General features: G+C 38.8%; 2 protein-coding genes across 4 annotated transcripts in view; one reads left to right on the forward strand and one right to left on the reverse strand.

The window, feature by feature from the left end:
- Positions 1 to 2,451, forward strand: part of march5 (membrane-associated ring finger (C3HC4) 5) — a 34,057-nt gene extending 31,606 nt beyond the window's left edge. The window contains exon 6 of the mRNA XM_017696686.2: positions 308 to 2,451. Coding sequence (XP_017552175.1) covers positions 308 to 424 — 117 coding nt within the window. The 3' untranslated portion in view covers positions 425 to 2,451. The remainder of the gene's footprint in view (positions 1 to 307) is intronic.
- A 263-nt stretch (positions 2,452 to 2,714) lies between these two features.
- The window catches only part of ide (insulin-degrading enzyme), a 38,860-nt gene continuing 21,619 nt past the window's right edge, over positions 2,715 to 19,955 (reverse strand). For all 3 annotated transcript variants that reach the window (XM_017696685.2, XM_017696684.2, XM_017696683.2), the window contains exons 16-25: positions 17,109 to 17,219; positions 14,517 to 14,637; positions 13,117 to 13,208; positions 12,242 to 12,353; positions 9,759 to 9,926; positions 9,167 to 9,439; positions 8,583 to 8,644; positions 8,146 to 8,218; positions 6,398 to 6,465; positions 2,715 to 6,283 (exon numbers count right to left, since the gene is read on the reverse strand). In XM_017696685.2, coding sequence (XP_017552174.1) covers positions 6,188 to 6,283; positions 6,398 to 6,465; positions 8,146 to 8,218; positions 8,583 to 8,644; positions 9,167 to 9,439; positions 9,759 to 9,926; positions 12,242 to 12,353; positions 13,117 to 13,208; positions 14,517 to 14,637; positions 17,109 to 17,219 — 1,176 coding nt within the window. In that variant the 3' untranslated portion in view covers positions 2,715 to 6,187. The remainder of the gene's footprint in view (positions 6,284 to 6,397; positions 6,466 to 8,145; positions 8,219 to 8,582; positions 8,645 to 9,166; positions 9,440 to 9,758; positions 9,927 to 12,241; positions 12,354 to 13,116; positions 13,209 to 14,516; positions 14,638 to 17,108; positions 17,220 to 19,955) is intronic.

The following is a 19,955-nucleotide window of genomic DNA, read 5'->3' on the forward strand; positions in this document are numbered from 1 at the left end:
CAGTCTAAGTCATTTAAAGTAGAACGCTTACACTGTTTCTGTACACTGTGCACAAACAAGTAGGGGAAAAGTATGTTGCCTAGTAACGCGTAGCAGTAGCGTGTCTTGGAACATGAATTTTATCTGCTGTAACTAAACATGGATCTGCTATAAAAATGTCAAGACTGATGTGTCCCTCAGGATATCATTGTGTGCACTGCAGTCCAAAAATACCTAGTAAATGTACCGTTTGTTCATATGAGACCTTCATTTATGCCATGTACAAAAACAGCTAAACATAATGACCCAGTGTTTCTTGCCTCTGCAGGGCGGAATTGCATTTGTGGCAATTAAAGGGGCGTTTAAGGTGTACTTCAAGCAGCAGCAGTACCTCCGACAAGCCCATCGCAAGATCCTCAACTTCCCAGAGCAGGAGGAGGCCTGAGTGGGGCAAAGAGAGTGACCACGCCCCTTACAGACTGAGAAATCACCAATACCTCCATGCCACCTGCACCATCTCCTCTGTGTGCTTGTGTGCTGCAGAGTCAATACCGCTCGCTGCTGCTGCTGCGATCAGCTCTACCCTGGTGACCATATTTGGATTTTATAGCGTATGCATTTGAGGCTAGAGATGTGGACAGAGGTTGACAAGTGTTGCACCACACATCAACAGTGCACCTAGTGGTTCACAGAAGCTGTTCATTTTTGTCCCTCTCCCTAAAAATGTGATCTTTTTTTCCCCCCCCTCATCTGTTTGGTTGAAGATCTAGGCTTTCTCTCCAGTTGTGTAAGTAATCAGAACTGAGAGAGGTTCCTTCTTTTCTGTATTTTATAGGTTGTGGTATTTTAAATTGAGTGGAATGTGTTAGTTTTATGTGAATAAATGATCCTTTTATGTTACTCTGACAATGAGATGGATTAGAAATGTCCTCATCCACATAAGTGACTTGGCTTTGACCGGTTGTATTAATGAATCAGTGACTCTGGGGGGGGTGATTGTACAATTCTAGAAGCATTTATTTATATCCCCCCTATAGTGTGTTTTCTCTTTAAATCTTAGAATATCAGGCTGTTTCTGGACAGAGATTAAGCTGATCTACAGAAACATTTGAGGAATTTAACACTAAAATGAAAAATACTCTGAACAGTATTGATGTCGGTCCAGAAACTATCCCAGTTCTCGAGAGCAGGAGCATAGCTGTGGAAAGCTGACGGGGAAAACTGTATGACAGCCATGACTAATGCTAAATATTTTGCCTTCTGACTTAAACAAGAGGCTTTTCAAGTCTAATCATTATCACTTTTGTGTAATCATATTGATTATAAATTGCATTCGACGTCACTAATCAACATGTGCACAGACTTTTAAGACACGTAAGGCTGGTGGTGATTTTTCTGTTCACTAAATTAGTTGTCCTTTGCTCTCATTACAGAATCGGAAGAGTACCCCAAAAAACACTTATTTTACTTCCGTGCTATTTGAGTCCGATAACTTCAAATGTTATTTAGAAGTAACAGCGAAAGGCTAGCACTAACATTTCAGGAGCTCTTCCAGCATGATCCAAGAAGAAAGGTCCCTGAGAACCCCTCAACATGAGGCTGTTCAGATTGCTTTGTCATTGCATCACCATGTGGAGAAGATGATTTAAAATCATAAATCACTTGAAACAGAGGCCTCAGCTGTGCGGACAATGTTCGACTGTCCTAACCTGTCCTCTTTGTAGCTGCATCATGCGTGATGTTTCATGACGCTGTCTATACGGGACTGGAAGCATTAGTAATCTTTCTCCTCTGTACTCCTGAGATTGCTCGTCTTTTTTAAATGCGTTGAAGGAGTCGCTGCTGAACTCCTGGAGAACATGTGGCTTATGTGGATTATTATACTGAAAGATCTGTAAGATCTAACAATGGTGAAAATGCCAAATGTGCCGGTTTAGGCGTGTGGATGGATTCAAGCGATGATTTATGTGATCACTACTAACCTTTGTGCATCTGTGACCGCTGGTTTGTACATGATATGATCAACAGAGGAAAGTGAGAACCATCAGTGTATTATTTAATTTTTTTTTTGTAAATATAGCATGCCAATAACAGACCCATTATGTGGAGATGGAAAGAAGTAAGCCTACTGAACATGGTAGGGGACACGTTATATCAGCCTTTAGTAACCGATTTGCTACATCAGGCATCAAACTCTGAATAGAACTAATACCCCATGAAATGCTGTACATATAATGAAGACATGATTTGATGTAACTACTCTACCCAGCTCTTTGCCATCCAATAGACTAATATATTCCAAAGTGTGTCTGATAAGATTTGTTTATTCTAGGTAAACGGCTCACGTCTTCAAACAGAAACTGTAATGCCAAACACAAGACTGATGTATAAATGTATGCATTGTATATACAGATATGTCTGAATTTACAGTTATGGTTGATTTGTGAATAAATGTATTTTTCCAATGCCTGACTTTAGTCTTATGCCCTTTTTAAAAACTGCTACCAACTTCTCAGAGTTGGTACACTTGGTAAGAGTTGGTACTAGTGTGGTAATAAAACCAGGCTCGGATACAAAACTGGAGCTAACCACATGCTTTTGTGTTGCTTTTTCATGACCTCTGAGCTTGAACTTTACTGGACAGTAATTTGACAGATCTGACTGTGAACCACATCACGGCACAGAATGCTGAGGAAGTAGAATGAGGAAGTAAAGTAAACTTAAGGAACTCGGGGTTAATTTCATACATTTTAATCTTATTAAAACACAAAATCTCTCACACACACACACACACACACACCAGTACCATTCACTAGATAGCAAACACCACCTGTCCCCATGGATTAGAGCCTCAATGGATCACTTTCCAATAAGTCTTTCAAATGATGGCTGCTGGCAATCGCACCACAATCTCCACCACTTCTCTTGATGGTTTGGAAAAGGGAGTTTAGACCTACATGAGCACCTTGTAAATACTGATCAGTTGTTTTGAAGAACTCCACTAAAACCATGCTTCTTTTTCAGCTTTATATATTTGCAATCCAACTATGTATGTTTATTCAACCAGCCGAAACCTTTTGAATCCTGATGGCAGCTTTTAAAACACTTTCTGTGAGGTTTTATAGAGCTGACAAGCAAAGACTTGGATACAAGAGACATTGTAAATGTTACATAGAAAGACAGTTAAAGGAGGGAGGGACATTCCACTGATGGTTAAGGTGTATACAAAGTGATTTAGAGTGGTTTGATAAAGAAACTCAGCAAGTCAGAATTGTTCACAGTGGTGGTGATGGGAATCGGACGTCTGGAGTGTTTGATGCTTCTAAACGCAGTAACGCAATTCGGCTATGAATGTGTCTGACACTGGAGACAATTGTGATAGTTTGTCTAAAACATTTTTAAATCCATTCATGGTGGAGAGGTACATGCAGGACATTAGAAAGCAAAACCGTTCCCCCAAAGAAACTTTTCAGATTTACCACTATTGTATCATCACCATCCTCATCATTACATATAAACACTAAAAGGCATGAAGATTCACTGGTTGTTTGAACAGTAAATAAAATGGCTCTACTTGCACTGCAGACATCACAACCCCTGGTTCTTCACCACTACTATCAGTAAAACCATGTTTCTCCACAACAAGCCATTTCAAACTACTCTCAAGGACCATGGTTGCATCTTAATGATTTAAGTATGCAGAAAGATTTACACAAATCTGGAATTTCCATTTAAAGCTGGTGCCTGTCCTGACTGTACACCATGAAAGAATCCTGTACCTGCTGTAATGTGAGGCGGTAACTTTGGGAACTGAGGAGGAAAAGGTTGAGATGCCTGAGATTCTACATATTAGTGGTTTAACATCTTAAAATGCTGAACATATTGACGACACTTCCTCTACTACTAGAACTGGTCAAGTACTGATTATGAATTCTGTAGAACTAACAGAAAATCAAGAACCTACATAATTGCAAAGACGACACAACACCAAATTATGTTGATGGTACACAGTTGTTTTGTTGCTCTCTAGAAAATGCAGCATTACGGTTGATTCAGTAGGCCTGAGAACATCCAGGAAATCAAATAAAGCTGTTCTTTGCTGTAGGGAAAACAAAAAAACCCAAAAACAACAAGCTGTCTGCAGTGGTTTTGCTTGGCAACGCTACTCGAAACCTGAGAGATAAGGTCACGAAAGGTCACGTGACTATGCTTAACTAACACGCGCAGCATGCAGAGATGATGATGCTTTTGCAATGCTTCCTAACATCACTGGCCTTATTAGGACTTGATGGCACATGCAGGACATCGTCCAACATGCTCATGAACTACAGCAGTTCCCCAGCGCAGTGAAGAGTTTAAGACAAGCCACAGGTCCTGTGACGTTATTGCTTATAAAGTCAGATGCATATTTACATTAAAGACTTTCGTTGTCCAGCAACACTATAGTTTTTTTTTTTCTATTTAATTTGATTAAACCACATTAAAGGGCAACATATGAGCATCCATGTTCACCTTTGAGCCTACTTAAACATCAAGCGCTCCAGCATCTGGATAAAAAAAAAAAATGGTTTGGAAGGCTCAAAGTTGAGACACTGCCCAGGTCAGACTAAGCCAGAATTTAAATCCCCATGACTGACCAGCCTCCCATGCACAAAGCTGAGAGGAAGTAGAAAATGAAGGATAATTCTTCAGACATGTCTGGATTTCATTCTGCTTCATTTACGGAAAATTACTGCACTTTGAAGACTTTGGAAACGTTGCGACAAAAATAACAAAATGAAAAAACGATATTTAATAACGTTTTTTTTATTATTAGTTCTCCTTCCACCTCAAATAAAATTAAAAACCATAACGAAGCCACCTTAAGCAGGCCAACATCATCCTTAAAAAAGCAATCTGATAAAACTGAAGTTCATGCCCATCTATTCAGTAGCCTAAAACAGCTCCTCCAAAGCAACCCAACATTCAACGCCTTAAAATAAAAAACAGAATGTCAGATTTTAAAAAACCTGATCATTGATTAAAATATGTCTTTTTTAAGGCCAAAATATTGTCATAAATCATTCGTAGATAATTTGCTGCACAATCTTTTACAAACTCAAAAAAGAAGTGAAAGTTTTGGGTGAACGGGCTCAATAAAAACATCCTGGTGCTCAAGTTCTTTTCTCAGTTTACTCAAGTTCAGATGAATCCAGTGATGCCATTTTGTCCTGACTGTATGCAGTTTGAACAGCGGATAAGAAATTCAGGTCCTCAGGCTACCCTGAATCAAAACACCAACCTTTCTAACAACTCTGATGGTGCATGCCCAGGCGTTCCACAGTGTCACAAGCCTCAGTGCTGCATTTGACATCTTTTCATGCATTGTCTATCGACTGATGCTGTTCAATAGATACCATCGTGCTAGATTACAGAAGAAAGAAGCCAAACCATCAGAACATGAGAGGATTTGCAGTCATAAAGCCTAGCTAAGTTCAACGTGCAGCCTTGCCTCAAAAAAAATACTCCTAAAACAACTACAACTGATTTGTTTACTTTATATGCAAATGTAATAAATAGAGAACAAAGCACAAACCTCACATTCTTTATCATATTTCCCTGCCTTTGTGCAGAGCAAAGCTCCTGAAGACGTCCACGTCTTGTTCTAATATAAGCTGTCAGTGTTCAAACTGCACACAAAAGGAAAAACGGGAAAACAAAAAAGATGGCATCAATGCGTTTACCAAATTCTGAGTAAGCATAAAAAAGCTATTAATTACCAAAATGTTTCAGAAGTAAAGAAAACACTTTCCAGCATGTCGGAAATGAAAAATGTAACCTTTCAACTGTGATCAAACACTGTAAAAATGTCCCTGTGTTCGACATCTAAATGAAATATTCCTGATTAGGGAAATATGATTTTTTTTTTTTTGGATACTCTAAAACAGTCTTCACAATGTGTGTTTACTTGTACAACTGACATCCTAAGTGAAGTGACTTTACGCAGCTCCTCAGTGACTGAGCTATGAAGTAGAGCGCTGCTAACATGGTGAATTACCAATGCTATGGCTCCGCTAGATCACTTACACTCACACACACACACACACAAACCAAACACACACACATCCCACACCCACAGTCAGAAGATGGTGTTACTGGCTCTGAACTCAAGAGAACTTCACGCTGTTTGTCTCAGCCAGTTCCCCTGATGCATTGTTGCTGGTGCCGCTCACAGTTTGGCAGCCATGAAGTTGATGTGAGGTTTCGCGAGTGGGAAGAGAGGCAGACTCCTCTTAAATTCAGTCATGTCCTGCACCAACACCGGCTGAACACAAGCAAACACAAAGAACTTCATAAGTCTGTACAAACAGTAAGCAACTAATACATCAGTAATAGGTCGGTACTGAAGAGCGTGTTCAGGAAATGTCGATCAGCCTACCTGAGGCAGGGAGGGAGCGGGAGCCAGATTGACATCATTCTGAGCAGGGAATTCACCCACTACTGGGCCTGGCAGAAGAACAGATGAGCAGGCTTAAAGAAACAGTACAGCCAAAAAAAATGAAACGTACAGTTATACACGCTGTTCTACTTTTTGCTGAAGAGAAAATAAGAGTACATCCTCCACAGAGAACACAATGCTGCACATTTCAAAGCACAACTGCTATTTATTTGCCAAAGTTAACACATTGGGGGAAAAAATGTTGTAAATATTGTTTTATTTTTTTCCAGTATGTTAAAGTCTAAAAATTTGCCAAAACATGCATTTATTTATGTTCTCTGTAAAGGATGTGTACTCGCTTTCCTTTAGAAAATCAACATGACGTCATTTATCTAGGGGTATTCAACCGTTTTCATATGTCTGATGACTGCAAGTGGGTTGAAAGGGTGTTCAAAGAGAACTTGGTCAAAACTTGGCGAAGGACATGCATTTCATGATACTGTATTTCAGAAAACCTTTAGATACATCAAAGTAGCATGATGGCAGGAGGACTGGTACGTCGTCATTTCAGCGATACGCGTAGTGTGAATGCAGCCTCACCAAAGATGCGACTGAATTATCTACTATTGTCATCACATCTTCATCAGTGTAAACTGAACACTGAACCAGACCTCCTTTTACAGTCTGTGCTTTTGATGTTGAAATGTAAAGATGTATGATGTGGTACACAAAATCAGTTACCTCCTGAAACATCACTTCTTTCAGTTTTAAGAAATAAATCTTACATAGTGTTGCTCGAGTACACAGTGCATCCTTCTCCCTGTAAAGGATGTCCATTTTCATAAATAACAGTATAAAAATCTGCACAGGCATGAAGCTGAAGCCCACATCCAACTTGTACCTGCAAAACTGAGACCTAATCCAACTATTCCTTCTAAAAGCCTGATCCAGATCCGAACACCACTCGCATGTACTAACAGAGAAGGATAGTTACAGACATGGTTTAACAAAAGCGCAATGCTTTGTTAAGCAAGTTGATTGACAGGAAATTATCTTCTGAAAGCTGAGCTTTTGCTGACTTACCAGGTGCAAGAAAAGTGCTCAGACATTGACATTTATTTCAGGCTAGTAGCTTTTGTGGCTGCACAAAATTTGGCTGCTTCCACAGAAAAAACGTCGCTGAAAAGACAACGCATCAGTCGTCTTGGCATCACAGTATTCATCTTGAGGTTTTTATCGGATTGAGCAACTGGGTCATAACATATCCGTGATTAAGACGGCTTCGACTTAATTGGGAATTTAAAACAGCTTCCGTTTTTATTTAATTTCATCCATGATGAAGTAAGACCGGTTTTGTTGTTCACTTACTAAGCTATACTAGATAGAGAGCGCAGAAGAGGAAAAAAAATCCACATGGGAATAGACGAAATAAACAAACCCAAGCCTGAACCTGATGATTACTTGATTACATGAAAAATCTACCTAATCATACAATGTCAGAACTTCACCGCAAGAAGTCATGATTTGAGAATACAGTTTGCACAATGCTAAACTAGTGGCTAAAAACATCGATTACTTCTTAATGAGCTACATTAGCCGTATAGCCCCAGTGCAGAGTCAAATTTAAAAAAAGATAAACTGTAAATTTGAGTCCGGTTGAGTCATTGCTTTAAAACGGTACTAAACAACCTACTACAGCAATGACTCTGCTGACCCTCTAACACGTTTAACCTCTGGTGAGTACTTACAGGAGTCCATTTCCCGAGACAGCACATGCACAGACACCTTGTGCCTCTTAGGAGCATCTATAGCCAAAAGATCCTACAGAGCCAAAAAAAAGGAGAGAGAAGAAGACTGAGAAAGAGGAGGGAGGAGCCCAGACAGGATGAATACATTTTTCACATTGTTTCTTCTATGTAAATGAAGAAATTATCAGGCAAGAGAAAAACAGCTTCACCTCTAGGCAAAAATATAATGGGTTTCAGAACCATTTCTCCCCTGAGACACACAAGGCAGCGGGAGATATGAGGAGGCGAACGGAAAGGAGGGAGGGAGCTGCTCACTCCTCAGTAATGTGGCACCTTACTCAGCACAAGCCTTCAAAAGCACAGCAGCACTTCTTTTAAATGTGCAACTGGTTTGTGCCAGATAATCCTTGGTATAAAGAAGCGTGTGAGGAACTTACCCTGTAAAACTGCATGATGCTGTCCTTAGTTAATGTCTTCAGGTAGGCAACTTCAATATTATCTGTGGACGAAAGAATCATTTTACCAAACCTGGAACATCACAGATTCTTATTTGTTTTTGTTGCTCTTCAAACACTATTCATCAAAACTTTGAGGATGTCTAGCTTTTTGAACCATTTTTAATGTTAATGAGCATGTTTGGTTGATGAGTTTGCAATAACAATATACTATAGAATTATAGAGATTTTGCAAATATTTCTGACGATACTACCTTGGTGATAACATGCGCCAGCATTTTATACACACTGTGACCTCAGTACTCACGTTTTTCAGGTGTTCATGGCATTTCAGAGCAAATATATTATTTTCAATACATTTAGTTTTTCAATACATTAGTTTAGTCACTCTGCCTGCTGAGAGACAGAGACAGGGATAGCAGGCTAGCTTATTAGTTTAGCAGATTTTTATAAGACATAAAAAATAAAAAATCAGAAAAGGGCAGGAAGTCAAACTTTTGATAATCAGTGCACATCTTCACGATTTCACAAGTTCAGTGAAGTGAAGCACACAGCCTGTTCCTCACCTCTGTCAAAGTTGTACTGCTGGGATATGATCTCGCCCCAGTACTTGGCGCATTCTGCTGCGAGTTTCTTGGGTTTGTCCAGGCGGCGGATCGCCAGAGCTTGAATGTGTTTCTGGAAGGCCTCCTCACTCATCTCCTCCACACTCTTCTCCATGGTCTTCAGGAAGGCCTCCACTCGTGACTCCAGATAATGAGGAGCTTTCTCTGACTGGATGATGAACCGAAGCCCCTGCACGCCATTAGCCCTGCGGGGCCCACTGAACACTATATAACCTGCAGGGAAGGAGAGATTGAACTTCAGCCACCAGTGGTGCACAGATGTTTGAAGGATGGCACCAATGGTGGGAAAATCCCCATTGGTAATGCTTAATAAGACGCAGTATGTTACAGTATGTGAAGAAAAAAGAAGAAGAAACACCTCACCACACTTGGTTTCACACTGTTTTTAAAATTGTGCCAGAACTGGTCCAGAACCATTACATCTGTGCCAACTTGTCAAGACTCAGACAATTTCATGATGCATATTGTTTTATGCGCATCATGATGCATTTTGCCATGTTGCATACCCCTAGCGTGTGCATGTATGGCGTACCTAGCTGTTCCTTGGTGCGTAGCGTATTGAAGCAGGGCTCTGAGATGATCTGGCAGAAGAGCTCCAGAAGCATGTTGTCATGGGTGGACTGCATGTCTGTCTGATAGTAGATCTCTATGCCACAGTTATTGTGGACCTCATTCCTCTGCTGGTAGACATACCAGCCACCTAATAACCACAGAGAACTGGACTTAGACATGAGCCATGACACACCAACATATAAACATACAGAGATACAAAACACACACACGCACACAGAAATCATAGACATTTGATACAGCCTTGATATGAATCTGTATCATGTTTAAAGGAAACCTAAGACGAAATCTTTACTAATGATAATAGGCTATAATGGGTAATTCAGCAGCAATGTTATTTCAAGCACTAGCAAGTGCCAGTTTTCCGTAAGAGTGGAAGGGTGCTGTGCTTGAGGGCCCTTCACACATTCACTAGAGCACCTTTTTTGAGCTTTAAGCAGCAAAACACAGCCTACGCTGGATTTTAAAATCAGACTTTTATTCAGCACCAAACCCTGCCTGAAATGCATGTGACAACAGAAGAATTCCTGTAAGATTTAGCCATGAAAAGCTATAAGTTAACATTAACACAATCCCCATTACTGGGTTCACATGGAGGCCAGCACCTCTATCCTCCTAGCTCCTAGCCGAGACACGCAGCCCACTACGCAGCCCACGTTAGCCAAACCGCCAGCTTGCCCGGCTGCGTCATCACTGAGTGCATTTGAATGCACAACAGCATAACAATTACCTGGCAATCTGAATATGGCAACGCTAAGAGTGTTTACAGGAATAGAAATGAAGCAGAGGGCCTGAATGAACTTAATCTCAGATATTTTCTCTCTCTTTCCACGACATCAAGTGGTTTTGAGTTTCCCAGCTCTTGAAAACACTGGGTAAAAATTATATATATATATAAATATATATTTGGTTTTTTTTTTTGTTTTTTTTTTTTTTTTTTTGCAAGTCAGAGTCCTCTTCATTTATTATCCTCTCCCCTCCATTTTATCTCCAGTGAAAATTGCCATTAGGTACATTTTCTCTTTCGGGTGGCAGAAAACATACAGACATACGTACATTATAGACACCTCGGCAACTAAACAGAAGATCACATTTTTAGCATTTAGTGTGTCCAATCTCCACCTTTATTAAAGCTTCTATTGTGTTCAGTAGTCGTGCTTTTAGTTTTTCAAAGAAATCTGTACAGATATTTTTCCTCACACTTCCAAAGTTCAGTTAGTTGCATTTTCTGCTTCTCATGATCCAAGTAATCGCACACAGAATGAATGATGTCAGGGTCTGGGCTCTGGGGTGGGCCAGTGCCACATTTCTTTTCTTAGTAACAGCTTCTTGACAGCCACACATCCACTGAGACTCGCAGTGATGTCTTCTCTCAGTGAAAGAATAGACAAACTTGTGGATTTTGTCAGACTTACTCCTATCTCTGGAAGAAGGGTGCTTCAAGTATTGTTTATCCGATGGCTACAGTTTCAGTGGTCTACCAGGCCTTGCACAGTTGTTAGGAGTCCCATTTTCTCAGTCTCTCATTTCTGAATTTCAGTTTTGAAAAATTGAAGCTCCCCCACTCATTTTCTTTTGTCTTCTCCTTTCTTAAGCAAGTGGATTATCTTCTATCTAATCACCTCAAAAAATGAACAACTTTTACTTAATGGTCTTTTTAACCAGGAATTAAATGATCTCAGATGTTTTCTGTACTGTACTGTACTGTATTTGAGTGAGACATTCTATTGACGTTTGCATAATACAAATGTTTAGATGTGATGAGAAATAGTTATGCATGTTGCATGGATAAAACACGATACTACAGGACGGTGGCTGTCATTTTAACAGCAAACAGTTTAGGTTATTGTCTTTGTGAAACACCGGAAGCTTTATTTCTCTCTCATGCTGCAGTGGTTCATGTTTTCTGTTAACCTACAATAAACCTGCCTCTCCTTTCAGAACTACTTTCACCATAAAAGAAGAGGACTGTTCTAGGTTTTTGAAGTGTGACTACATGCATGTGTGTGTGTGTGTGTGTGTGTGTGTGTGTGTGTGTGTGTGTGTGTGTGTGTATGTATGTATGTATATGTATATATATATATATATATATATATATATATATATATGTATATATATATATATATATATATATATATATATATATATATATATATATATAAAAATATATAAAATAAAGCAAGCCAAAGACAAATAATAAAACTGAAGTGTGTGGTCCGGCAAGCCAATGTTCCCCTTGCTGGGTGAACTTTTGCTCTCCTTCAAGCCGGTATACAGCTGCAGGAGATGTTACACAATCACTGGTTAGTAAGGCTAGAAATTTGGGTGAGGGGTATGCATGTGTGTGTGCGTGCGCGCCCGCGCCACGAGACAGTGGACCAACTGAGAGGTTATACGAGGAGTGTTTGTGACGTGCGAGGAGAGTGAGAAACTCAGGTCACTCACCATCAGGCACCTGCACCTCTCTGTAGCGAATCAGCTGGCTGGGGAGGAGGGGCTTGGTGTGAGCATGCTCAATTAGAGTATCCTCCACCATCTGCATCATACTGAGAGCAGACTACAGACAGAGGAAAGACAGACATGCAAACACACAAAGGGGAAAAAATAAAAAATAAAAAAAATCACTTCCTCTTCATTACTTTTGCATCCATGGAACTGACCACACATTTGAATCACTTTTTTGGCCAATAATGCTTCAGTTCCACTTTCATAGTTTTTTTTTTAATCGGTTTACAATTCAATGAAAAAAAACAAACCATATTGGGGATGTATTGATATGGAAACTGACAGCCAGAAAATTACTTTATGTACATATCTGCCACTATTGTCATTGATACATAAATATAGATTTTTAAAAAAATATTTTAAGCAAATATCTGCTGATTATTGTGCATTTTTACTCAATGTGTAAACCTACCCATTAATAGCCCTAAAATACAATGCCTTTCTATGAACAGCACTGCAAACGTTAATACTTGTGCAGCATAATATGACTCAATATGCTTCCCAGGAGACACAGTCACAGACTTTGTTCCAGCTGAGCTGTGATGGGCAATATCATCACTAAATCCAACGTAAGGCTAAAAGTTGTTGGCTCTGCTGACAGCTAGAGAACATAACAGCGTTTTCACAGGATGCTCCACTTTCAGTTATTTATACAGACCAGGGGTCAAAGCATGTCAGTCAAATATCAGGAGACCTTCAGCAAATGCACAGAAAATGCTGTCTCATTCTACTTCCTTACTCTCACTTTCTCTCTCTTTCACTCCCTCTCATACTCTAAATCAACCCGCAACCACTTTATCCTCTTCAAAACCAACCTGTTTGGTGATGTTGCCATGCAGCAGGGCTTCAATGTGTAACCGTGACAACAGCTGAGGTATGAAGGCCTTGAGGCGGGGCAGGGTGACATCTGAAATGGATTCAGACATAATCAACCACAGATGTATTCACAGCCATTATCGAGACAAAGCAGATGCACAGGTTGTCAACACTGTCTCTTACACAAAACAACCAAACCCCTTAATACCAATCAACAGACAAAACTGCAATAATTCTCAATGGCATATGCAGGCAGACAGTGCTTGGAATGGCCACTCTGAATTCACAGAGCGTCTGACCCAGATTCAGAAAGAGCAGAATGACAGAGGTAGCATGGGATGAGCTATCAGGAGAGGAAGAATGCAAAAAAAAAATAAAAAAGGAAAGGAAAGAAGAGAGAACATACACAGCCACAAAGCAGTATTAAAAATACTGAATACAAGAAAGAAAAAAAAAAAACAGACAGACACAGAGAAAGACAGAAAGAATGAAGGACATGAAAAGGAGAGCGTTTTGATCCTGACCAACGGGATCCTGAGTTGGACAACAAGAGAACAATTCTGGCACAGGAAAGTGAAGGATGACTGATGAGCAGTCAAGCAAAACCACAGATAAAAACAATATTGCACAATATTTCACAATACGACATCATGATGAAGACATAGGGCCCATTGAACACCCTGCAATGCTTAATCTTTTTAAAAAAATATTGATTTAAGGGCTTTTTTGTACAAAACACAAAGTAAAATGGTCTTGCGTGTTTGTGGGTGTCTACATTTGCTTTTTCACACACAAAAACTAAAGACTGACTAAGATCTTATTTTTACAACTAAGAGCTAAAGCCTTAATCCTTTATGCCATAGACCACAGTTAGGTTTAGGATGTTCAATGCCTCTAAAAGGTCATCACACAAAATTCACTGCCTTTTGCCTGAGACGTTGTTTTACAAATACCTTAAAAAGAAGATTCTGGCTTAAAAAATACTTTTAATAATACAATAATGTTGGAGAGGTACATGCAGGGTGTTGTAAGACAAAAGAGCTCCCAAAGATAATTTATCTTTAGAGTTACCATTATTATCCATACATATAAAACCCCAGAAGACACAAGTAGGTTCACTGCTCATTTTGCAAGGTAAATTAAATATTTGCATTGCAACCCCTGGTTCCCATCACCACTACTGTAAAGAAATGAAATCTGATTTGGTAAGTTTCTCTAGAACTAAGCATTTCATGTCAAACCACTCTGAAGGACTTTTTATATCTTAACCTCTGAAACTTGTTGAAATTTGAAAAATTTATTGAATTCCCCTTTAACCTTCATCATTTTTATATTACCAACTTCAGTCATCCTCATCAGTTTAGCAGAATGGGTGTGTGTGTTTGTGCGCATTTCTCACCATCCAGCGCTTCCTTGAGCTCGTCTTTGGTCCAGGCCACCTCGGTCATGAGCAGACGCAGGTAGTACATGGCGTGCTGGTGAGGCTGCTCTGCTCGGAAATTATTCAGAGATCTCATATACTGCAATCAGAGCAAGTAAGATCCAATCAAACTACCGCTAATATAACCTTAAAATAAATCATTGCTACAAAATCTCTAAAAAAGCACTCATCCTAGACTAGGCATGCTTACTAATCCAAAAGACACATGGTCCTCATCTTGATAAAATACTGCTCCAAATAAGTTAAAAAGATTAGAGACCAAAATTAAACCTGTTATATAAATAATACGTTTAAGATAAAGTCTAAATCCATATGTTTGTGTCCAACCTCCTAGGTCAAATTAGAGGCTGTAGGGTCCACTAAAAGAACTCTGTGCTTATAGCTTCACTTAGGGGTGTAGTGATTATTCGTCTTAGTCGACTAAAAGCAACTTATCTAGTAGTCGATTAGCTGGTGACATCATTACACGCCTTTCTCGTGCTCACTAGAAACGTTTTGACATTACCGTGTACTGGAGACTTTATAACAGCGTGACAGCAGCCTATAGAACAAAATCCTCAGAAGTGTGGCCTTAGTCGGCCTTAGCTGGCAGGAGAGCACATCCACAAGAGTGGTTCATCTGTGCAATACTCAATACCAAACTACTGTTCATCTGTGTAATAATAATAATAATAATAATATAATAATAATAATTGTGTGCAATAACTCAGAGGTACAACAATTTGAACTGTTTTAGACTAGATGTTTAATATTTATCACATTCAGCACCACTTTACTGTATTCATAAGAAAAATATTGTGTACATATTGCAAATTTCTCTTCATCTTTGTTTTAAATTATTAGTGTTTATTCCTTTACACAAATGATTGCAACTGTAACAACTGAAATTTCCCTCTTGGATCAATAAAGGACTCTGATTCTGAAGCATCTGAAGAGGAAACCTGTCGGCTCACTGAATAAATTTTCATCTCGGTAAGATGCGCCGCGTCCCAAATCGCATACTAGCACGGTAATTAACGTGTAAATAGAACACACATAGCATTAGAAGTGTACTCATTAGTGTAGTGTGTTAAGTACAGAAGTGGGACGCAGCGATAGTTGTGCCAGCGAGCTAGTTAGCTAACGTCCAGGTTAAATTCGGTCCTACTTCATGTTCTGAGCTGAGCTGTAACATTTTCTATTTCAAAATGCATTTTCTCTGGAGTCGTTAATGGAGCTAAAGAAGCAAGTAACATTCACAGCGACCCTGTTCACTTTCCAGAGAACATTTACACTTTTAAACACTGCATCATCGTCTTAACGTCGAGGCTGCTGGTACTTTCAAATCCGGCGAACACAGGAGAGCGACTGCAAACAGTTTTCTGCGAATGTTTGGCTCCACTCGCTGACAGTTTAAGGAGGTAGATCTTTGTGAACACTCAGGGCAGCTGGACAAAGGGTTACCGTTTAAATGAAGCGTTTACACAAAATCGTTCAAATTTAACTGTTTACAGAGAACATTCACCACTTTCCACCAGAGCGAATCTCCTCTGTGGAATATCCGCTCTTAGAGGAGATCAGGCCTCTCAAAAGAGCACAGAGAGATACTGCCGTTCCTCCGTTTCAATAAAGACCTGTGATTGTACAATTTAGTTGCAGCAGAGTTTAGACAGAGAGCAGAATGCACACAACACAGACTGCACTGTTTAAAATGAACATTTTTTAAAATTATTATTTACTTGATTAAAGAAAAACTGATTTTTTGTTATATTTTATTGCTGCTCCTTTTCACATTCTTGGTTTTAAATTTTAAGAGGAAAAATACACTGGGGTTTTATCTCCAGCTAAATTTAAAAGCTACATAAAATTTAACTGGTAATGTAGTGATTCATAAATCAAATAATCGATTATTCGTTTCAGTAATCGATAGATTATTCGATTGTCAAATTAGTTGTTTGTTGCAGCCCTAGCTCTTCTTCACTACTGCCTACTACTTCACATTGCTCCTGGAGATATCATCTGCTCAGATATTACAATTATATGGCCGATATTATATGTGAGGATGCAGCTCAAGGAAAATGTCACACTAAAATATTCAGCAGCACTCAAACCTAGTCTTGTCTAGGGTTGGGTATCAAAAATCAACACCTTTACGGTACAGACATGTCATTTAATACCAGATTTCGATACCTAAGCAGTCTCATCAGCATCTGCAAGCCAAAAAGCAAGCATGCTCCAAAATCTACACTGCTGATTTCCTGTATAAACTACATTTGGGACGCATGTTAGTAACAGCAGTGCTCCTTAAATAGTCTACAGTTTGTTGTTGATTTACAAGAAGGCGTCAATAAATATCACCCATCAATCAGCATCAAAATCAAGTTATTAGTATCGAAACATTTGGATCGATATCCAGCCCTAGTCTTGATAGCTATAAAACTAAGCATAGTGAAATGAGAGGTGTGTGGCCAGCTGTTAAGATAAATCTCTGCTGTACGTCAGAGATGCCAGCTCAGAGTGAAAAAGAAAGGAGAGAGAAAGAGAGACTGTGTGTGTTTGTATGCTCCTCACCGCCTCCTTAATGATGTCAAAGCGTTTCTCATCAATCTCAAACGTGGCCATTTTCTCAATGATCTTCTTGAGCAGGATGTGTTGTTTGTCATTATAGCCCTTAACTGAGAGCTGAGGGAGAAACAAAGAGTCAGTGCGTCAGCAGTGAAGTGAGCGACCAAAATAAAGTGCTTTTTATGTGCTTGAGTAAAGTTAAAAAGGCAGATCTCAGCCAGGCCCTGAGGGATGAATACTGCAAGTGCTGATCTAAACCTAGCGTGACTCCTGACAGCCTCCCAAAACCTCATTCTGCCACACGTTCAACAAAATCCATTTCTTCAGCAAAACGTCAATCACGCTCAGATACAGGCATTCACCTGAGACGTTCAGATAAGATTTACTGAATGAGCCTCAAACAGCTTCTGAGGCGGAGCAGTTATTTTTTTTATGCGCCCAAACACAATGAATATTTAAGACACCACAAGAAAAAAAATAAAATTAAATAATAAAAAAGAAAAAATAAAATAAAAATAAAAAATTAAATTTAAAGAAATTAGTCCGTTAATCAAAACTTCAGGATGTTAGCCATAAGAGGAATTAGTGCTTCCATTCACTTCATTCCCCTCCCCACCTGCACACAAGTGTCTCTCCTGTCAAAAACAACAGGAACTCTTCCTCATTTAATAACTAACACTAACAGTAAACCATCTAATCCCGCTGCATTTAATATTCAATTGTCCTCCGACTGTAAAACTGTGAAGCTAAGCTTTCATAAGCAGACCAGTAAATGATGTATGCAACAGTTATGAGTGGCACTGAAAGACATTTACAGTGGCCAACTCTGACCACAGCTGAAATTTTATTAACATGGTTTGCATGAACATTTCACACAAGCAGTGTTAGAGTGTGTTAGAGTGACAAGTCAATTAGGGATGCACCTCAATACTGGGACATGCAGCATTTGATAGTTATTTCTATATATATATATTTCTATATATAACTGCCTTTGATTACCACTATTAATTACGTAACTATGTCGCAGATATTAAACACAGATATTAATTACATCCCTTAAATTAAGGGTATCTAAATTTTTTGTCTTGGGGCAAAAGTACATGTTTGTGGTGGGCCGAGGGGCAAAAAGACAAAACAGACAAAAAAAAGGAGCTAGTTATGTTTCAAATTTATGTATTTTTTGAGCTGAATTTAATTTTTAAATAATACAGTTTTGGCCAAAATCCTATACAGAGAACACACTTCTGCACATTTTAATGTGCAACTACTGTTTATTTGCTTAATTAAACATATTGGTGGTAAATTTAAATAGAAAATGTGCCTGTGCAAAAGTTCATGGGCATATTTAATGGTTTCTTTTTTTATACATTCTTAAACTCAACAAATAAATAGAAATTGTGTGCTAAAATTTGCATTCTGTTTGTTCTCTGTAAAGGATATTAACTTATTTTCACTTAAAAATAATAATAATAATAAAAAAAATCAACAAAATGTCATTACTACTACATATTATTGTGTAGTATATTAAACTGTTCACTTTTTTGGTTTGGGGAGGGACTCTATGGCAAAACCAGTTCAAATATCCCTATACTTTGGGCATCCTAGATTTAAATGAACAGAGAAGATGCTAAAATACACATGGACATTTCAACCCAGAACATTAATCAGTGCATCCTTAACACCTGCCTACACAAAGAAATTGCACAAAACTTTGTGTCCTGCAGTTAGCAGCTCATGTCAGCGGGACAAGAAGTACAAGAAGATTAATTACCATTTTACAGTCACACCCACTACGTTCTAAAGACTGACCACCATCCATTATGCAAGTGCGACTGCAAGACAAGTCAAATTATTCAGACTGATATTAAACCGCATTGCGGAAGTGCGGAAGTAAACCAAGCATAATCCAAATTAAATAATTTGCTAATCAGGTCTGTGTAAAACATTAAGGTCAAATTGAGATTAATAAGTACTGGTGATTTTCACCACAGGAGTGGTTCCAAAATGTTTCTCAATGTGACAAATCCAAAACAGTTATGACTGTTTGTAAAATGCAAAAGAAAACAGACAGCGGTGAAGCATAGAGAGTCGTTTTCAGGTATTTAATTGAAAATATAACAAAGAAGAGATATTTTTTATATTAATATTATTATAGATAATATTGTACCTTATCAATTATTGATTTTTGTAGATATATGCTAATACCAAATTTGATGCTTGCCACACATCCCTAAAAAGTTGGGACAGGGTCAGTGGAAGACTCGGGGGTTTGTGGAATAATCACAAACCATGTTTTGCAAGTGATGACATGTAAGCAGGTGAATAGCTAACAGGTGATGCTATCATGATTTAGCATAAAAGGCGCAATCAAGTAAGGCTCAGTCACTACTTTGCAAAAACAAACAAAAAAAAAAAAAACAAAAAAAAACTGTGACTGAATAGGCCAACAGTTTAAGAACAATGGGCCTCATTCACCAATGTCTTCCTTTTTTCCCCCCAAAAAAATTTGTTCTTAAGAAAGGTCCTAAAACAGTCTGTCAGATTCATGACATGTTCTTTAACAGCACAACTGTTTGCACCTTTGTGCTCGAGTGTGTATAGATTCTGTTCTTTTTTTAAGAAAACATTAGTGAATGTCAGAATCTTTACATGTGCTTTAAGAAGATTTTTTTCAAAGGAAGGCCCAAAGTTTCTGAATGCACAACTGCAAGGCATTTAGGAATTTCAGCATCTACAGTCAATAACGTTGTTAAAAGATTCAGAGATTTCTAAAAAACCTTTGTGAAAAGGGCAACACCAAAAACTAATCTCTAAAGCCGGTGACCATCGATTCCTCAGACGGCACTGCTTAAA

Source organism: Pygocentrus nattereri, chromosome 5 (genome assembly GCF_015220715.1).
Source record: "Pygocentrus nattereri isolate fPygNat1 chromosome 5, fPygNat1.pri, whole genome shotgun sequence".
NCBI classification, from domain to species: domain Eukaryota; kingdom Metazoa; phylum Chordata; class Actinopteri; order Characiformes; family Serrasalmidae; genus Pygocentrus; species Pygocentrus nattereri.